Source organism: Vulpes vulpes, chromosome 2 (genome assembly GCF_048418805.1).
Source record: "Vulpes vulpes isolate BD-2025 chromosome 2, VulVul3, whole genome shotgun sequence".
Classification (NCBI taxonomy): domain Eukaryota; kingdom Metazoa; phylum Chordata; class Mammalia; order Carnivora; family Canidae; genus Vulpes; species Vulpes vulpes.
In genome coordinates this window covers 160,805,002-160,818,220 of record NC_132781.1, presented here as the reverse complement: position 1 = coordinate 160,818,220, position 13,219 = coordinate 160,805,002, and the positions used below count along the sequence as shown (strand labels likewise).

Here is a 13,219-nt window from a genome sequence, read left to right as displayed (position 1 = left end):
CACGTCACGAGCCCCGTGGGAATGGGGAGCAGTAGTGGACCTGGGCCATGCTGGGCATTTGCCTTCCCTGAAGCTCCTATTTTGAAAATTTTCGGAGGAATTCCTGACTCCTTTTCTCTGTCTGTCCAGGTGGTGTGCATGGGGGTGTGATCTCTTCCAGAACTCCCGCCTCCCATCAGTTCTGCTTTGGGTGGGAAGCTGGGTCTCCAACCCCTCTCCATCTAAGGGTGCCCGAGCAAGCCAGGCTGTCAGATGGAGGATCCAGGCTGGGGTCCCTGTTTATTCCTTCTCTTGGAGAAAAAGGGGTGTTTGGTATTCCCAGGCTTGTCGGGGGGGGTGGTGGGAGGACAGGTTTTGTGGAAACTGCGGGGCAGTGAAAGGAGCCCAGGATTTACTGTTACTGCTGGTTTTCTGCTTACAAGCTGTGGGACTTTGGGCAGGTTAGACAGCCTCTCTGAGCCCCAGCTGTCCACCTGCGCAATGGGGCCCTTCCTAGCTGGACGAGGTGCACTCATTGCAACGGGAGGTGCGATTGACGTTCCAAGCTGGACCCTTTGTTGCGGCGGCTCTCCTGTGGTGTTTAACAGCATCCCCGGCCTCTACCTGCCAGATGCCAGTAACATCCCCCAACTGTGACAACCAAAATGTCTCCAGATGTTGCCAAATGTCCCCTGGGAGGCCAAATGGCCCCCGGAGTTAGAGACTAACAGGGCTGGGCAGGAGAGCTGGCCCGAGGTGGCGGGAGTGTCCCACAATGGGGTGAGCTGAGCCCAGGTCCTGGGACTGCCCCGTGGGCTCGGCCTCACGCTGAGCATGACTTGGACGGAGGCGGGAGCTGGGTGGGAGTGAATGCATTCCTGGTCTGTCCCCTTGGCAGCCGTGCTCAGTCCCCGGATCGGGCGGGAGGAGGGTACTGATGTCACCCTTCCTGAGGCGGCTCACCCTGGGGATAATGCTCAAGTCCTCCTTTTGCTCAATAGCCTGATTCCCTGAATGTGGCTTTTCTGGGTCTAGAAGGAGGCAGGACGGGGGAAGCTCTCAGGGTTCTCGGTCCTTGGGAGAAGCAGCGCCCCGGTGTCCCCGCCTCTGCAGCCCTGCTGTCAGTTGGATGCGGTGGGGCCTGATTTAGATAAGCGCCTCCCATTGATCCCGTGTGCATCACACAGCAGATCACCGTTGAGCATCCACTGTGTTTCAGGCACCACAGGAGGCATGGGGACCCAGGGGGACCCATGGGGACCCAGGGGATGGCATTCGGGGTACACTGCATGCCCTGGGGTCCCCAGTCTTATGAGATAAATATTATTGTTGCCACTGTACAGGTGAGCGAACCCAGACTCAGAGACATCACCTGTCAGCAAATTGGGCTGATAACCCGAGGCTGGTGCAGGGTAAGGATTCTCGGGACAAAGCGGGGAAGGGGGTACCACCAGCTGCTCTTAAGAGACTGAAGCCTCAGAAGGAGGAACAGTATTGATTTTGGCTTCTACACCTTCAGGAACTTCGCAGCTTGGACACTCCCCAGTGAATGCTGCCTTTCAGGGAGGTTGGCTTCCCGAAGCTCCTCCCTGGGCACCAGCCCCAGATCCGGGTTCCCTAAGAAATCTCTTTCTTTGCTTTTCAAGATAACAATCTCTCCCCGTGTGTGCAGTTCCCTTTGCCAGAGGCAGAGCACTTCCCGTTCCTATTCTCCTCTCAGTCATACCAGCCAGGGAGGAGTCACCACCCACCCAGCCACCCTCGCCATATAGATGAGGAGACAGAGGCACCCCGCAGGGAAGTGACCAAGTGGTCCCCAGGGAGTGCAGTGCCAGGCATCCCACTTGGGCCTCTGACTCCAGACCCCTGACCTTGGCCTGTTTCCTCCACTGACCCAGGCTCATCCCCACCTTGGGCTGTTTCTAAAACCCAAGTCTGCCTCCAAAGACCCAAAACCTACTCCCTTATGGCCGTTCCCAGAGGAGCTGACCACATCCCCACCTGGCAGCCCTGGGGCTTTTGTCTCCAGGTCAAAGTGGCACCACACCATGGCCGTGGTGGGTCTGTGAAAACAGTGCATCACAGGAGAGAAATTATGAGCGCTTGATTGTGCTTCACCTCATGATAAATCCCTTCAATTTAAAAATTTTATCGCTGGAATATTTGCACGTAATGCAAAAAATCAATCAATCAATCAATCAATCAAATAGCACCAAACAGCTTCTAAAGAAAAATAGCAGTTTCCTGTCCATCCCAGCCCCTCACCTGCCTGAGGCAACCTCCATAATATTAAGTAATACACTTATGGCTCTTCCTTGATTTATTGACTTCAAACAAGTGTCACTGACTTCCTGTTATGACATTCAGGCATTACGTAATTGGGCTCTCTCATCACCCACCGCCCAACCTCCAGGGCTTCTCCCCTTCAAAATTTCCTCCAATGTTCACAATTTAACTAGATTTCAGTGGGATGATCCTTGTAGGGACAGAGAACAGGGCTGTCATGACCCACCCAGACCCCTGCCCTCTTGAGATAGCTCTGTCTTCCCTGCGGGGCAGGAGACAGGACAGCTGTTTCAGGGCATCTGGGCCCCAGACGACATTTCCCAGAGGCTCTGAATCCTACCTCGGCTCCCCAGAATAGCCCCAAGGTGTCAGATGGCACCTGGGGTGTGGGGCAGATTTATGGGAAATGTCACTGGGATTGAGTTCAAGGTAGCCTGAGAATCTAGACACCAAGGCTTCAGGCTTGACACAGGGGCAGAAGCATTTTGGCAGGCCACCGGCCCCCATGGACAGTGGCAGGGTGCCTGGCCTTCTTACGTAACCGGGCAGCTTGGGGTGTGGTGGGGAGGAAGGACTCTCTCCCCCACGGCCAACTGGGGCAATGCTCCTAGGCCCTGGGGAGGGGGCCCAAGGAATGAGGCCTCAGGGCTCATGTCCTGCCCCTGTTGCCAGGACCACAGCAAAGAGGGTGAGACCATTCTTCCCGCTTCCATTTGTCCTCTCCCGCAGTCCCCTTAGTAGGGAGGGCTTTGCGAATCAGCCCTACCTGGAGTCCTGAAGGCCATGAGGGACCAACGGGCTCAAAGCCCTCATTCTACAGCTGGGAGAAAGTGAGGTCCCGAGGGCTGGGCTGCTTGGGAAGTCACACAGCACGTCCTTGGCGGGACTGGGAGCCAAGCCCTGGGGCCTGGTCTGGCCAAGGGCACCATGAGTTTGTTCCCAAATTCCACAAGGAAGACTGAGGGACAATGGGGTTCTTCAACTTTGCCCAGGCAGAGGGACAATGTGGCTCCCCAAAAGCAGAAAGGAGAAAAGAGCAAGTATTGACGGAGCATCTACTCCATGCCATGCACGCACCCTCCCATCGGATCCCTGGGAGCCCGGTGCACGAGGCTGCCATGAGTCCCTCTGCGCAGAAGAGGGACCAGGGGCTCACGGTGGTGACAGTCACAATGTGGCCCGAGAGGCAGAGCCAGAACTTAGACTTATTTCTGTCTACTTCCCAGCCTGGGCTCTTTCTGCTCAGTGGGGGCTCAGGACAGAGCTAGGGTTCCGTGGACTCAGACACATCCCCGGGTGGGGGCAGCCCCACCGTCCCGGGGCCTCGGGGGTGTTCTTGCCTCTGAGGTGCCCTCCCTGTGAAGGGGGGGATAAGGACGCGGGCCGTGCGGGCTCAAGGGCCCTGGGGTCGATGCCTGAGGGAAGATAAGACCTGGAGGCCCACACAGACCAGGGGGCCCTTAGGGGAACCAAATTCCACCAGGATCCCTGGTGGGACAGGAAAGCTCAGTGCGGTGGTGGTGGTGGGGGGTGTTCCACAGGACTTTATGTCTGTGATGCAAACGACTGTCTTTTATTCTGAAATTATTCCTCTGCCCATTTTTAGGTGTGAAAATGTTAGAATGGTGGTGATAGTTGTTGGCAAATTGTTTTATTCATATTTTTCCTTTTTAGCCAAGCACCAAATTTGTCAGGCTTATGGGGGGGGGGGTGCACATTTTACCTGTCCATGGAACCTGAGTATCTGGAAGTGTAGTTAGTGTCTTCTGGGGTCTCAGTCCTGCTGCCCCCTCTGAGCACAAGCCCCACAGTCCTTGAGAGGAGAGGGGGAGTCCAGTCCCGGCCTCCTCACCGGGTGCTGTCTGGCCATCGATCCTGTCTGCCTGGCTTTGGTGGAAGGCTCGCTAATGGTGGAGTCAGCTCTCTGGGACCCCCTCACTGAACAGGTCTCTGGCCGCTGCCCTTCTTGTTTATGTCCTCAGGTGTCCCTGTCTCTGTGGGATTGGGTTTCCTCAGGGCCGGTCATCTGAGACGACCCGGGGGCCGCGTGTGCATGGGACGTGTACACACGTGCCAGCCTTCCACTGCGACTCGGGAGGCTTTGGTGCTCATCTCCTGGGGCCCCCTGAGGGTGTCCCGAGGTGGGTGCTCCCTTGGTGCAGAAAGACGGTCAGGGTAGCCAGCAAACAAGCCAACTGGGGCGGCAGCTGAGGAGTGGAGGAGCATTGCCCTTGAGCCTACTTTGGTGGCTAAAGGCTCATATTAGGAATTAATGGTTTTCTGGGGGGAAGTTCTGAGACCCCCCCCTCCCACCGGTCTATCCTTGGGATGGCTGGGAGAGTAGATTGAGATGGGGATAGTAAAGTATTGGTGCCTGGCACATTGTAGGTGCTCCAGGAAAGTTAGGTGTTTCTCCTCCTCCTGTCCTCCTGGTTTAAACATTATATGATTAAAAAAAATATATATATATATATATATATATATATAAAAGTAATATCTCCATTGTAGAAGAGTCCACATGCCAAGTGCCCTGGCACCCAGGCAGGCAGGGGAGTGCTATGCAGATGGAAAGACCCTGGGCAGGGAGTAATCCCGAGCTCTGGACTCAACCTGCCAGGGAGTTGCTGTGCAACCCTGGACAAGTTCCCAAACCTCTCTGGGCCTCCCTGTCCTCAATGCCAAATGAAAGGCTTGGACTACATAAGTTGAGGAGCTAGGCTGGATCACTGTGTTCCCAAGGCAGGGTCTAGGGAGGGCAAGGGGGTAGCTGGGACTGTCAGGGACAGAGCAGACTTTATAGACAGGCCATTTCCCTCACTATGAGAGGCAGGCGCTTCTCCAGGCTGCAGGGGAGAGGCAGGGGAGGAGCAGACTTTGCTCTCTCTTCTCAGTGGCCCCCAGAACCTGGGGCAGGGATGCAGACATTGGGGTGAGGTGCCGGAGACCGGGGCATGCCTCCTCCTGCAGGACGCCCCTCAACCCAGTGCACAAGGGCTGGGCACGTGTGGCATCACTTCTCAGTCCTGCATTATTCAGAGGAAGCTCCGAGTGCCAGGCCTGCAGCACTGAGAACAGGCCAAGTGCTGCTGAGAAGGGCAGCAGTGCCAGCCCCTGGGGAGCAAGGCACCCAGGTCGCAGCCACACCAACTTACCAACGGCCGTGAGGAAGAGCCCAGCCTGGTCAATGGGCATACTCCCCTCCTCGTCGTAGTAGTTGACAGTGACCTTGGCAGGGAGGGGCGCATTGGGAGGGAGAGAAGAGTAGAGATCACAGATCACGGGCAGGAAGATCTGCAGTGACCACCCTCCCTGACTCACGCCTCCCAGCCTGTCCAGTCAGTTCTCCCCAAACCTCCAAACCCTTTCCTCCAGGAAGCATTCCTGGGTTGATGGGCTGCTTCTCCCAAATTATCCAACACATGTGGGGCTCCCCTCCTCTAGGGCATGCAGGGTCCTGACTGCTTACCTATGGCCCCTGGTGCATTCTGTTGCCTGGGCGGGGGGGTCCCCGCCCCCCTCTGGTATCTGCCACAATATATGACTCACTCCTGCTGAGCAACCAGGGGGCAGGGCTGAGGTTGTTTTCTTTGAATAATGGCCAGTGCCATCCCTGCCAGGGGGCGCTGGGTGACGTTCATAATTAGAGAACCCGGTGAAGAGATGTCTCAGCTTCACACTTGCCCTGCTGCATGGGCACTCAGCACCCCACTTAATACAGGATGAGGCCAAGGACATTTGGGGCTGTAACTTCTGGTGACTCTAATATATCACTCAGCAGCCCTCAGCTTTAACCTTCCACGACGTCGTCATTCCACGGTCTGGCCCTGAGCTTCCAGGACAGGCGCCACCAGCTGCAGGTGGGACCCGAGCACAGAAACGTGGCAAATCTGACTCGAGATGCGCCCTAAGTGTGATACAGACTTGGGATGAGAAAGAACGTACGCTAGCTCATTAATTTTTTTTTTTATGTTGGCATCACGTCCAAAGAATAATATGGTGACATATCGAGTTAAGGAAAATACACGACTAAGGCGAAGCCCACCCGTTTCTTCCTGTTCTTTCAGTGTGGCCACGAGGAGCCTGGCACTGACACGTGTGGCTCGCGCTCTGTTTGTACCGGACGGCGCTGCTCTAGCCCGGGCCCCGGTTCCCGCGGCCCCCGGAGGACCGCCCCGGCCAGGGTACCTTGTCACTGCTGGCCTCCGTGCTGGCCTGGCTCATGGTGACCCGCAGTGTGGTGCTGGGCGACAGAAGCCAGCGCTGTTTGCCATTGGTGGCCACCTCCTCGGCCTCCCCGTCGCGCACCACCTCCACCCGCACCCGCTCCGAGTGCTTCAGGCTGAAGGTCTGGGCCTCAGCTGGGGCCGCGCTGTAGGGAGACAGAGAGAGAGGGTCATGGGGTGGGGGACCCAAGGGCAGGTGGGATAAGGGGCTCCCAAAAAAGAGTCCTGGGGGGGAGGGCTGCAGGGACCTCCCGGGTTGTCAGGTCTGGGGGACCCCCAAGGACCCAGCTGCACCACAATCGCCTGGTAGGGGGGAGGGCACTTGGTAACCATAGAGATTCCTTGGGCCAGTCTTGTACCCACTGAGTCAATGTGTGAGGGCAGGGCCTGGGATCTGAATTTTTTTTTTTAAGATTTTAATTATTTATTCATGAGAGACACACAGAGAGGGAGGCAGAGACACAGGCAGAGGGAGAAGCAGGCTCTCCGTGGGGAGCCAGATGTGGGACTCGGTCCCGGGACCCCAGAATCACAGCCTGAGCCAAAGGCAGATGCTAAACTGCTGAGCCACCCAGGGATCCCAGGGATCTGAATTTTTAACAGGCTCCCTCATGCTTCTGATGCCAGCCATGTAGGGCCCTAAGCATGTGGATATTGAGACCCAGACCAAGAAATGAATCTGCTCCAAAGGCAGCACCCACCCCCGATCCAGAGTCAGCCAAAGGGCAGGAGGCAGGCGTCAAAGCGCTGGCTTTGCCCACCAAAGGAGCCTGGAGCTTGGGTCCTCAGGGGGCGAGGGTGGGCTGGCTTTGTCAAAGGATCCCTCCGTCCTGCCACACTTTCTATCCCAGCTCGGAGCTCCCCCTCTGAGAGTCATTCCTTGGGGTTCTGGAGTGGTTTTCTATCCATTGGTGACACCTTTGGAATTCTCGAGAAGCCATTAAGATTTCAGGGCGGGGAATGGGCTGCTCTGATTGGGTTGCCCTGCACGTGTGTGACTCCCAAATCCACATGCTGAAGCCCTGACCCCAGACCCAATTGCATGTGCAGATAAGCCTTTCAGAAGGTCGAGTTAAATGAAGTCACGATCACGAGGTCCGATCTGAAAAGACTGGTCGCCTTCTAAGAAGGGGAAGAGAGATGTTTCTCCCTCACCCTGGCGAAGGCCAAGCGAGTGCAGGTGGGAGAGTGACCGCCTGCGAGTCAGGAAGAGCTCCCACCCCAACCCGACCACGCGGGCCCCTGACCTCAGACTTCCAGGCTCCAGGACTGTGAGAAATACATCTCTTTGTTTAAGCCACCCAGCCCACGGTGTTTGCCACTGCCCAGGACATTGGTATAGGGGAGGTGACAGGAAGGACAGGGAGACTGGGGGAGGACGGTGCCCAGGGAGGACAGTTTTGCTAAATCCAGCCCCCCGGCCTGAAGATTTCCAGAGGCTAAAGAGGGCTCAGAGGGATTTAGGGGGGGATTCTCATGGGATTTGGGACTAAGACATAGGTACAAATGTCTGCCTCAAAGACACATCTGCTCTTCCGAGGGCCTGGTGCTCCTGGGTCCCAGAATAGTTCTCCACTATGATTAGGCATCAGAATCATGAGGGGGTGCAGTCTAAATCTCCAGGGCTTTCTTTTTTAAGGCCGGAGATTTGTGGATCCTTTCCCTGGAGAGTCTGGCCGGCAGGGCGGAGGTTCGGCCGGGGCAGCTGAAGATGTGAGCAGTGGCCAGGGGTCAGGTGAGAGGTTTACACCAGTGGTTCTCAAAGCTCAGGGGCATTACCTGGAAGGCTCGTCCCCCCGCAGATTGCTTGGCCCCCTCCTCAGAGTTTCAGATTCAGTAGGTCTGGAGTGGGGCCTGAGAATTTGCGTTTCTACCATTTTTAGGAACTGTTGGTGATGCTGGCCTAGGCCTATGCTTCGAGAACCACTGGTCTAGACATTCAGCAGTGTGGTCTGCTGGTTAGAGCCCGGGGGCGGCCAAGGCCGTGGGTGGGAGTCAGGCAGGGTCTCTCTGGCCCAGGCCACAGGCTGCAGGGGCTGCTGGCAAAGCCCACTGGTCTGGGACACTGCAGAGAGAGCGGGCAGGGGTCTGACAGTCCACACCCGGGGCTGGGAGAGGAGCTTGAAAAAGAGGCTCCAGGGCCCCTCTGTTTCTCGTCCGTCTGCCCCCTTCTCAGTCCATCACGGGGCCACAGGGCTGGTCTGAGGCTGGACACTTGTTGGCAGTGGTTGGCTGCTGTATGTCCATACCCATCTTTGGGAGAAGTGGGGCCTCAGCGAAATCCTAGATTGGGGGTACTTTTCCATAAGATGTGAATGTGAGCCCAATTTTGCCACTGAGCTGCTGAGGGAGACGGGAGTGTGCTCCTTGCACCTTCTCAGTGTCCCTCTGCCAACCTAGAAGACACCCACCCACCCACCTGCTGTCCTACAGGCTTCATCCCCTTGTCCCTCACGGGGCAAGGGCTGCATTTAGTCTTAGGGTGTTGCCATGGGGTACCTGTCCTCCTCTGGAGTGCAAGTCCCTAAGGTCAGGGTCTGGCCCCTTCCATCTCTCCTCCTCCAGAGTCGAGCACAGGGCTGGCCACATCACACACCCCCCAACAAAGAGGGCAGAGCTGAGCGGGATAGAGGTGAGCCTTTTAGAAGCGCCTGACAGCAGTGCCCAGACGGCACGCGCATAGAACGCTGTCAGGTGGCACGTAGATGCACAATCGAAAAGGAGATTTATGTATTTATTAAATGCATTATCTTCTATGGCAACTGGTAAAGAATCGCCACTTATGGTAATGATAAAAGATCTCCATTTATTAATTTTTGAAAGTAGGCTCCACGCCCAACGTGGGGCTCGAACTCATGACCCTGAGATCAAGAGTCACATGCACTTCTGACTGAGCCAGCCAGACCCCCACCCCCATAAGATCTCCACTCATGAGAGTAATGAAAGTAATGAAATATGAGTCGATGTACAGAAAAGTGTTAAGTTATTAGTGCTACAGGTGGAATAGGGCTTTCAGAAGAGTCACGGGTCTGAGCAATGGTGGGTGGGCTCGGGTCAGGGAAACAGGCCTCTCTAGTGGAAGTCCCAGCTTTGACCATCAACTTGCTGGGTGGCCTCGGGCAAGTTGCTTTCCCTCTGTTTCACCGAGTGTAAAATGGGGGCACAGCACCAGGTAGGGGTGGTGGCTGGTATCTGGGCAGCTCAGAGGGGGCAGGTCCCGGACACAGGGCTGAGGAGGGGGACATGGAGAAGCTGGGGATCTCTTGGCTGGGCCCCCCTCCACTTTCAGCAGCGCCTAACTGGGACTTCACCTGGTTTTACATATTGGGTTTCTGCATACAGTTCTAGTCAGAAAAAAAATGCTCTAGAAGCTGGCAGGCAGGGCAGGATGAGTCTTAAGACTCGACTCTGACCATAGCGGCTCTAAGTGATGCTTTCTGTCACCTGTGTTCCTCTCGGCAGCAAGAACCTGGAGGAGGCCCCAGAGGCTCCGGGGGTTAGCGTCAGGCCCACATGGGAGCTCTGGGGCCCCACACCCTCCTACCCCAGCTCCAGCCCTGCTCTGAGCCGAGCAAACAGCTCTCCTTGGGGCAGCTCTAGCAGAAGCAACAAAGGCACCATTGTCCCCTGCGGAGCCTGCCAGAGGCCTCCCTCCCCGGGAAGAACCTCTCAGGACTCATCCCCCAGAAACCAGAGAGCCAGGGGCGGGGGCACCTCGACTGTCCCTGGAGGCGGCAGGGAGGGGGTCCAGGATGGTATCGAGGGAGCCAGTGGGGACACAGGCAGGGGCCGTGACAGTGGCCATGGCTGCTGAAGATACTGTGCACAGGACAGGCTGCCGGTCCCTGGGACCACATGGTTCCCAGAGCCCAGGACAGGGCCACGCTCCATATAGACTTGGGGGAAACAAATGAACGATGGAACCCATCCTTCCTGGTTTCCCAAACCATATTACTAGAAGGATCAAGAAAAATGAAACCCAATTGCTTGTCGGCTTGAAAACACTCAGTGGCTCCTGGTGCCAGCCGATACAGCAGACGCTGGTGCCCGTCCGGTGACATTCAGCCACCGGGCCTCAGCTTCACCCTCCAGCCTCATCATCCCCCCCGACGCCGCTCCAGCTCACTGTACACTCTGCACAGGTGGTTCCCTCTGTCCTTTCCCCTGACTTCTCTGCCGGGCAGCGACCAGCCCTCATAAAAGACCCAGCTCAATCCACTTGTCTCCATCCGTGTTTTTTTCCCCTTGTGGCCGCTGGATCCCAGAAGGTGGGGGTTGCCTCTTTTTTCTCTTTCAGCCTCCAGCCCAGTCCAGGCCCAGGGGGAGTACAAGCATTGGCTGAAGGAAGGGCGGGGAGAGCAGGGCTTGCTCATGTGGTCACTCACGCCCTCAACACCTACTGACGGAGCTGACGGAGCACTTACTATGTGCCAGGCCCAAGAGAACCGGCTCCCCGGGCCCACGGAGCACATGTTCTAGGGGAAGAGAGAGACGTTCAGTGGACTACACAGCGGATGACGATGCGGCTTTGGCTGTGAGAATGGCTCTACTATAGAAGCAGCGAGTGCCTTAAAGCCCTGGCCTGCAGGTCAAGGAGGGCTTCCTGGAGGAGGTGGCACTGGAGCTGAGGTCTAACCCTGGACTCTGAAGGACAGCAAGAATTAGCTAGACCAGTGGATCTTAAATTTGGAGCGTGCATCAGCATTACCTGAAGGGCCTCGTAAAATACAGGTTGTGGGACCATCCTGTCTCTGACTCGCTGCTCTGGGGGGGAGCCTGAGAAACGTGCTTTACATTTCTTTTTCTCCCTTAGATTTGCAGAGGAACAATCGACAAATATAATTATATATATTTAAAGTGTCCAGCATGATGACTTGCTATATATCCACATTATGGAATGAAACCGCGTTCCTTTCTTTTCTCGGTTTTGTAACTCATTTGATGGCAAATTAACAACGGTTACCTTCAAACGTGCTATCATTTCTCGAGGGTGATCAGAGACCTGGAATCATAGACAACTTCCCACAGAAGAAGCTCGATATAAGTCAGAGTTGGTGTATCACCAGCGTTTATACAACCCGGCCTAGGGAGGGCACGAGAACCGGCGACACACGCACGGTCTTAACATAGTGAACATTTAGCCTGGAAACTGTGTTTCTAACAAGTTCCCAGGTGCTCCTGCTGCTGCTGCTGGTCCAGGGACCATAGTTTGAGAACCAGCGAATTGGACAAAGAGAGGAGGAAGAGGAGCAGAGATTTCCAGGCAGCAGGGACAGCCTGGGTGGGGGCCGAGGTGGACATCAGCCCGGGGCGTTGGAGGCAGCGGGGATTGGTGTGGCCGCAGTGGGTGAGCAAGGGGGAAGGAAGTGGCAGGAGAGGACTCAGCTCGTGGCGAGGAGCTGGCCTTTCCACCTGAGGGCACTGAAGGCTTCTGGACTTTTTTTGGGGGGGGGGGCATGGTTGTTTCTGCACTGCAGGCAGATCACCCAGGTGCAGGGTGGGGCACGCATTTCAGGAGAGCAACACTGGAAGTGGGGGACTGAGGGTGAAGGTGACCGCAGCGTCTGGGTGAGTCATGACAGGGGCATGGGACAGGGTGGTGGCCGTGGAAATGGACAGAAACGGCCAGTCGGTTGGTGTCAAACACAGGCGCTTTGAGCAAGACTGGAAAGCAGTGTCAGGGTAGAAGAGGATGTTTACTGAGTCCGGCCCAAGGGAACAGGCTCTGTGATCTAACATCTGCTCAGCCCCGCACATGTCCCATGGCCTCTGGGGAGCCAGTCGGCCTCTCTGGTCTTCACTCACTCGGTGGCGAGGGTCACCAGCTTGGCCTCGCGGGGCTGGGGTGCCCACTCAGCCGCGGACTTGAGGGCATGACGTGTCTGCTCCTAGCTGGCGCCTGGCCCTCTCGGCTTATCCATCTGTCCCGGGCCTCGTTAACACCAGCCAGGGATCACCCCCCCTCCCCCAGTGAACCCAGCTCCTGGCAGCCTGGGTGTGACATCCTGCCCTCGGGTCTTTGCAGGAGTCTGAGGGGGGGTTGTGGGTGCCAACGTGGCATGCAGGCCCATGGCGAGCACCCTCAAGGGGAGGGATGAGGGGAGGAAGGCAAAGCCTCAACTTGGCAGGATGGGGGCTGGAGCCCTGAGGTGGGTAGCTGCCCTGGACGGGGGATGCGGCTATCTTCAGCCGGCCCCCCTTCTCTGCCTGGTGACCTCAGCCGCCTCTCACACCAGGCTTCCAGCTGCCCGTCTCCTTACGGCAGAAACCATCTAATCTGCGGTCACTCCCTCCCCGGACACCTTCAGTAACCCCCTGCCGCCTGTGTAACAAAGTCTAACACGCGAGCCTGGCAGTCGAAGCCCTGGTTTGAGCTCACTGACTCTCCAGCCCTACACTGTAGGCCACTGAGTCTGTGCCCTTTCTGCTCCCGTGTGTCCCAACTGTCCTGCCAGGTACCTCTGCTCCCGCGTGGCATGACCTGGTCACACTGTGAACCCCTGTCCCTCCTTACAGCTCAATTGCCACCTCCTCCAGGAAGTCTTCCCTGATCCCAGCTGCCAGGACTCCTCCCTCCCTCCCCTTTGTTGGTGCTTTTAACGGCCCCTAAAACAAAGGTTCAACATTTCTCTCCCATGAGTGTTATGGATGCTTTGAAGCCAAAGCTCATTATTGTTTTAATAATGTTACAATAAGCCCAATACGAGTTCACGATAATGACTTTCTGAGGA

General features: G+C 56.5%; 1 protein-coding gene and 1 non-coding gene across 2 annotated transcripts in view; both read right to left on the bottom strand.

Annotated features, from left to right (window-relative positions):
- PADI2 (peptidyl arginine deiminase 2) overlaps window positions 1–13,219 on the bottom strand; it is a 43,946-nt gene that overhangs the window by 24,651 nt on the left and 6,076 nt on the right. The window contains exons 2-3 of the mRNA XM_026012014.2: window positions 6,451–6,634; window positions 5,418–5,490 (exon numbers count right to left, since the gene is read on the bottom strand). Of these exons, the coding sequence (XP_025867799.1) occupies window positions 5,418–5,490; window positions 6,451–6,634 (257 nt within the window). The remainder of the gene's footprint in view (window positions 1–5,417; window positions 5,491–6,450; window positions 6,635–13,219) is intronic.
- LOC112929850 (small nucleolar RNA SNORA72) lies at window positions 11,543–11,668 on the bottom strand. The gene has a single exon (XR_003237000.2). It is a non-coding gene; the product is annotated as a small nucleolar RNA SNORA72 (small nucleolar RNA).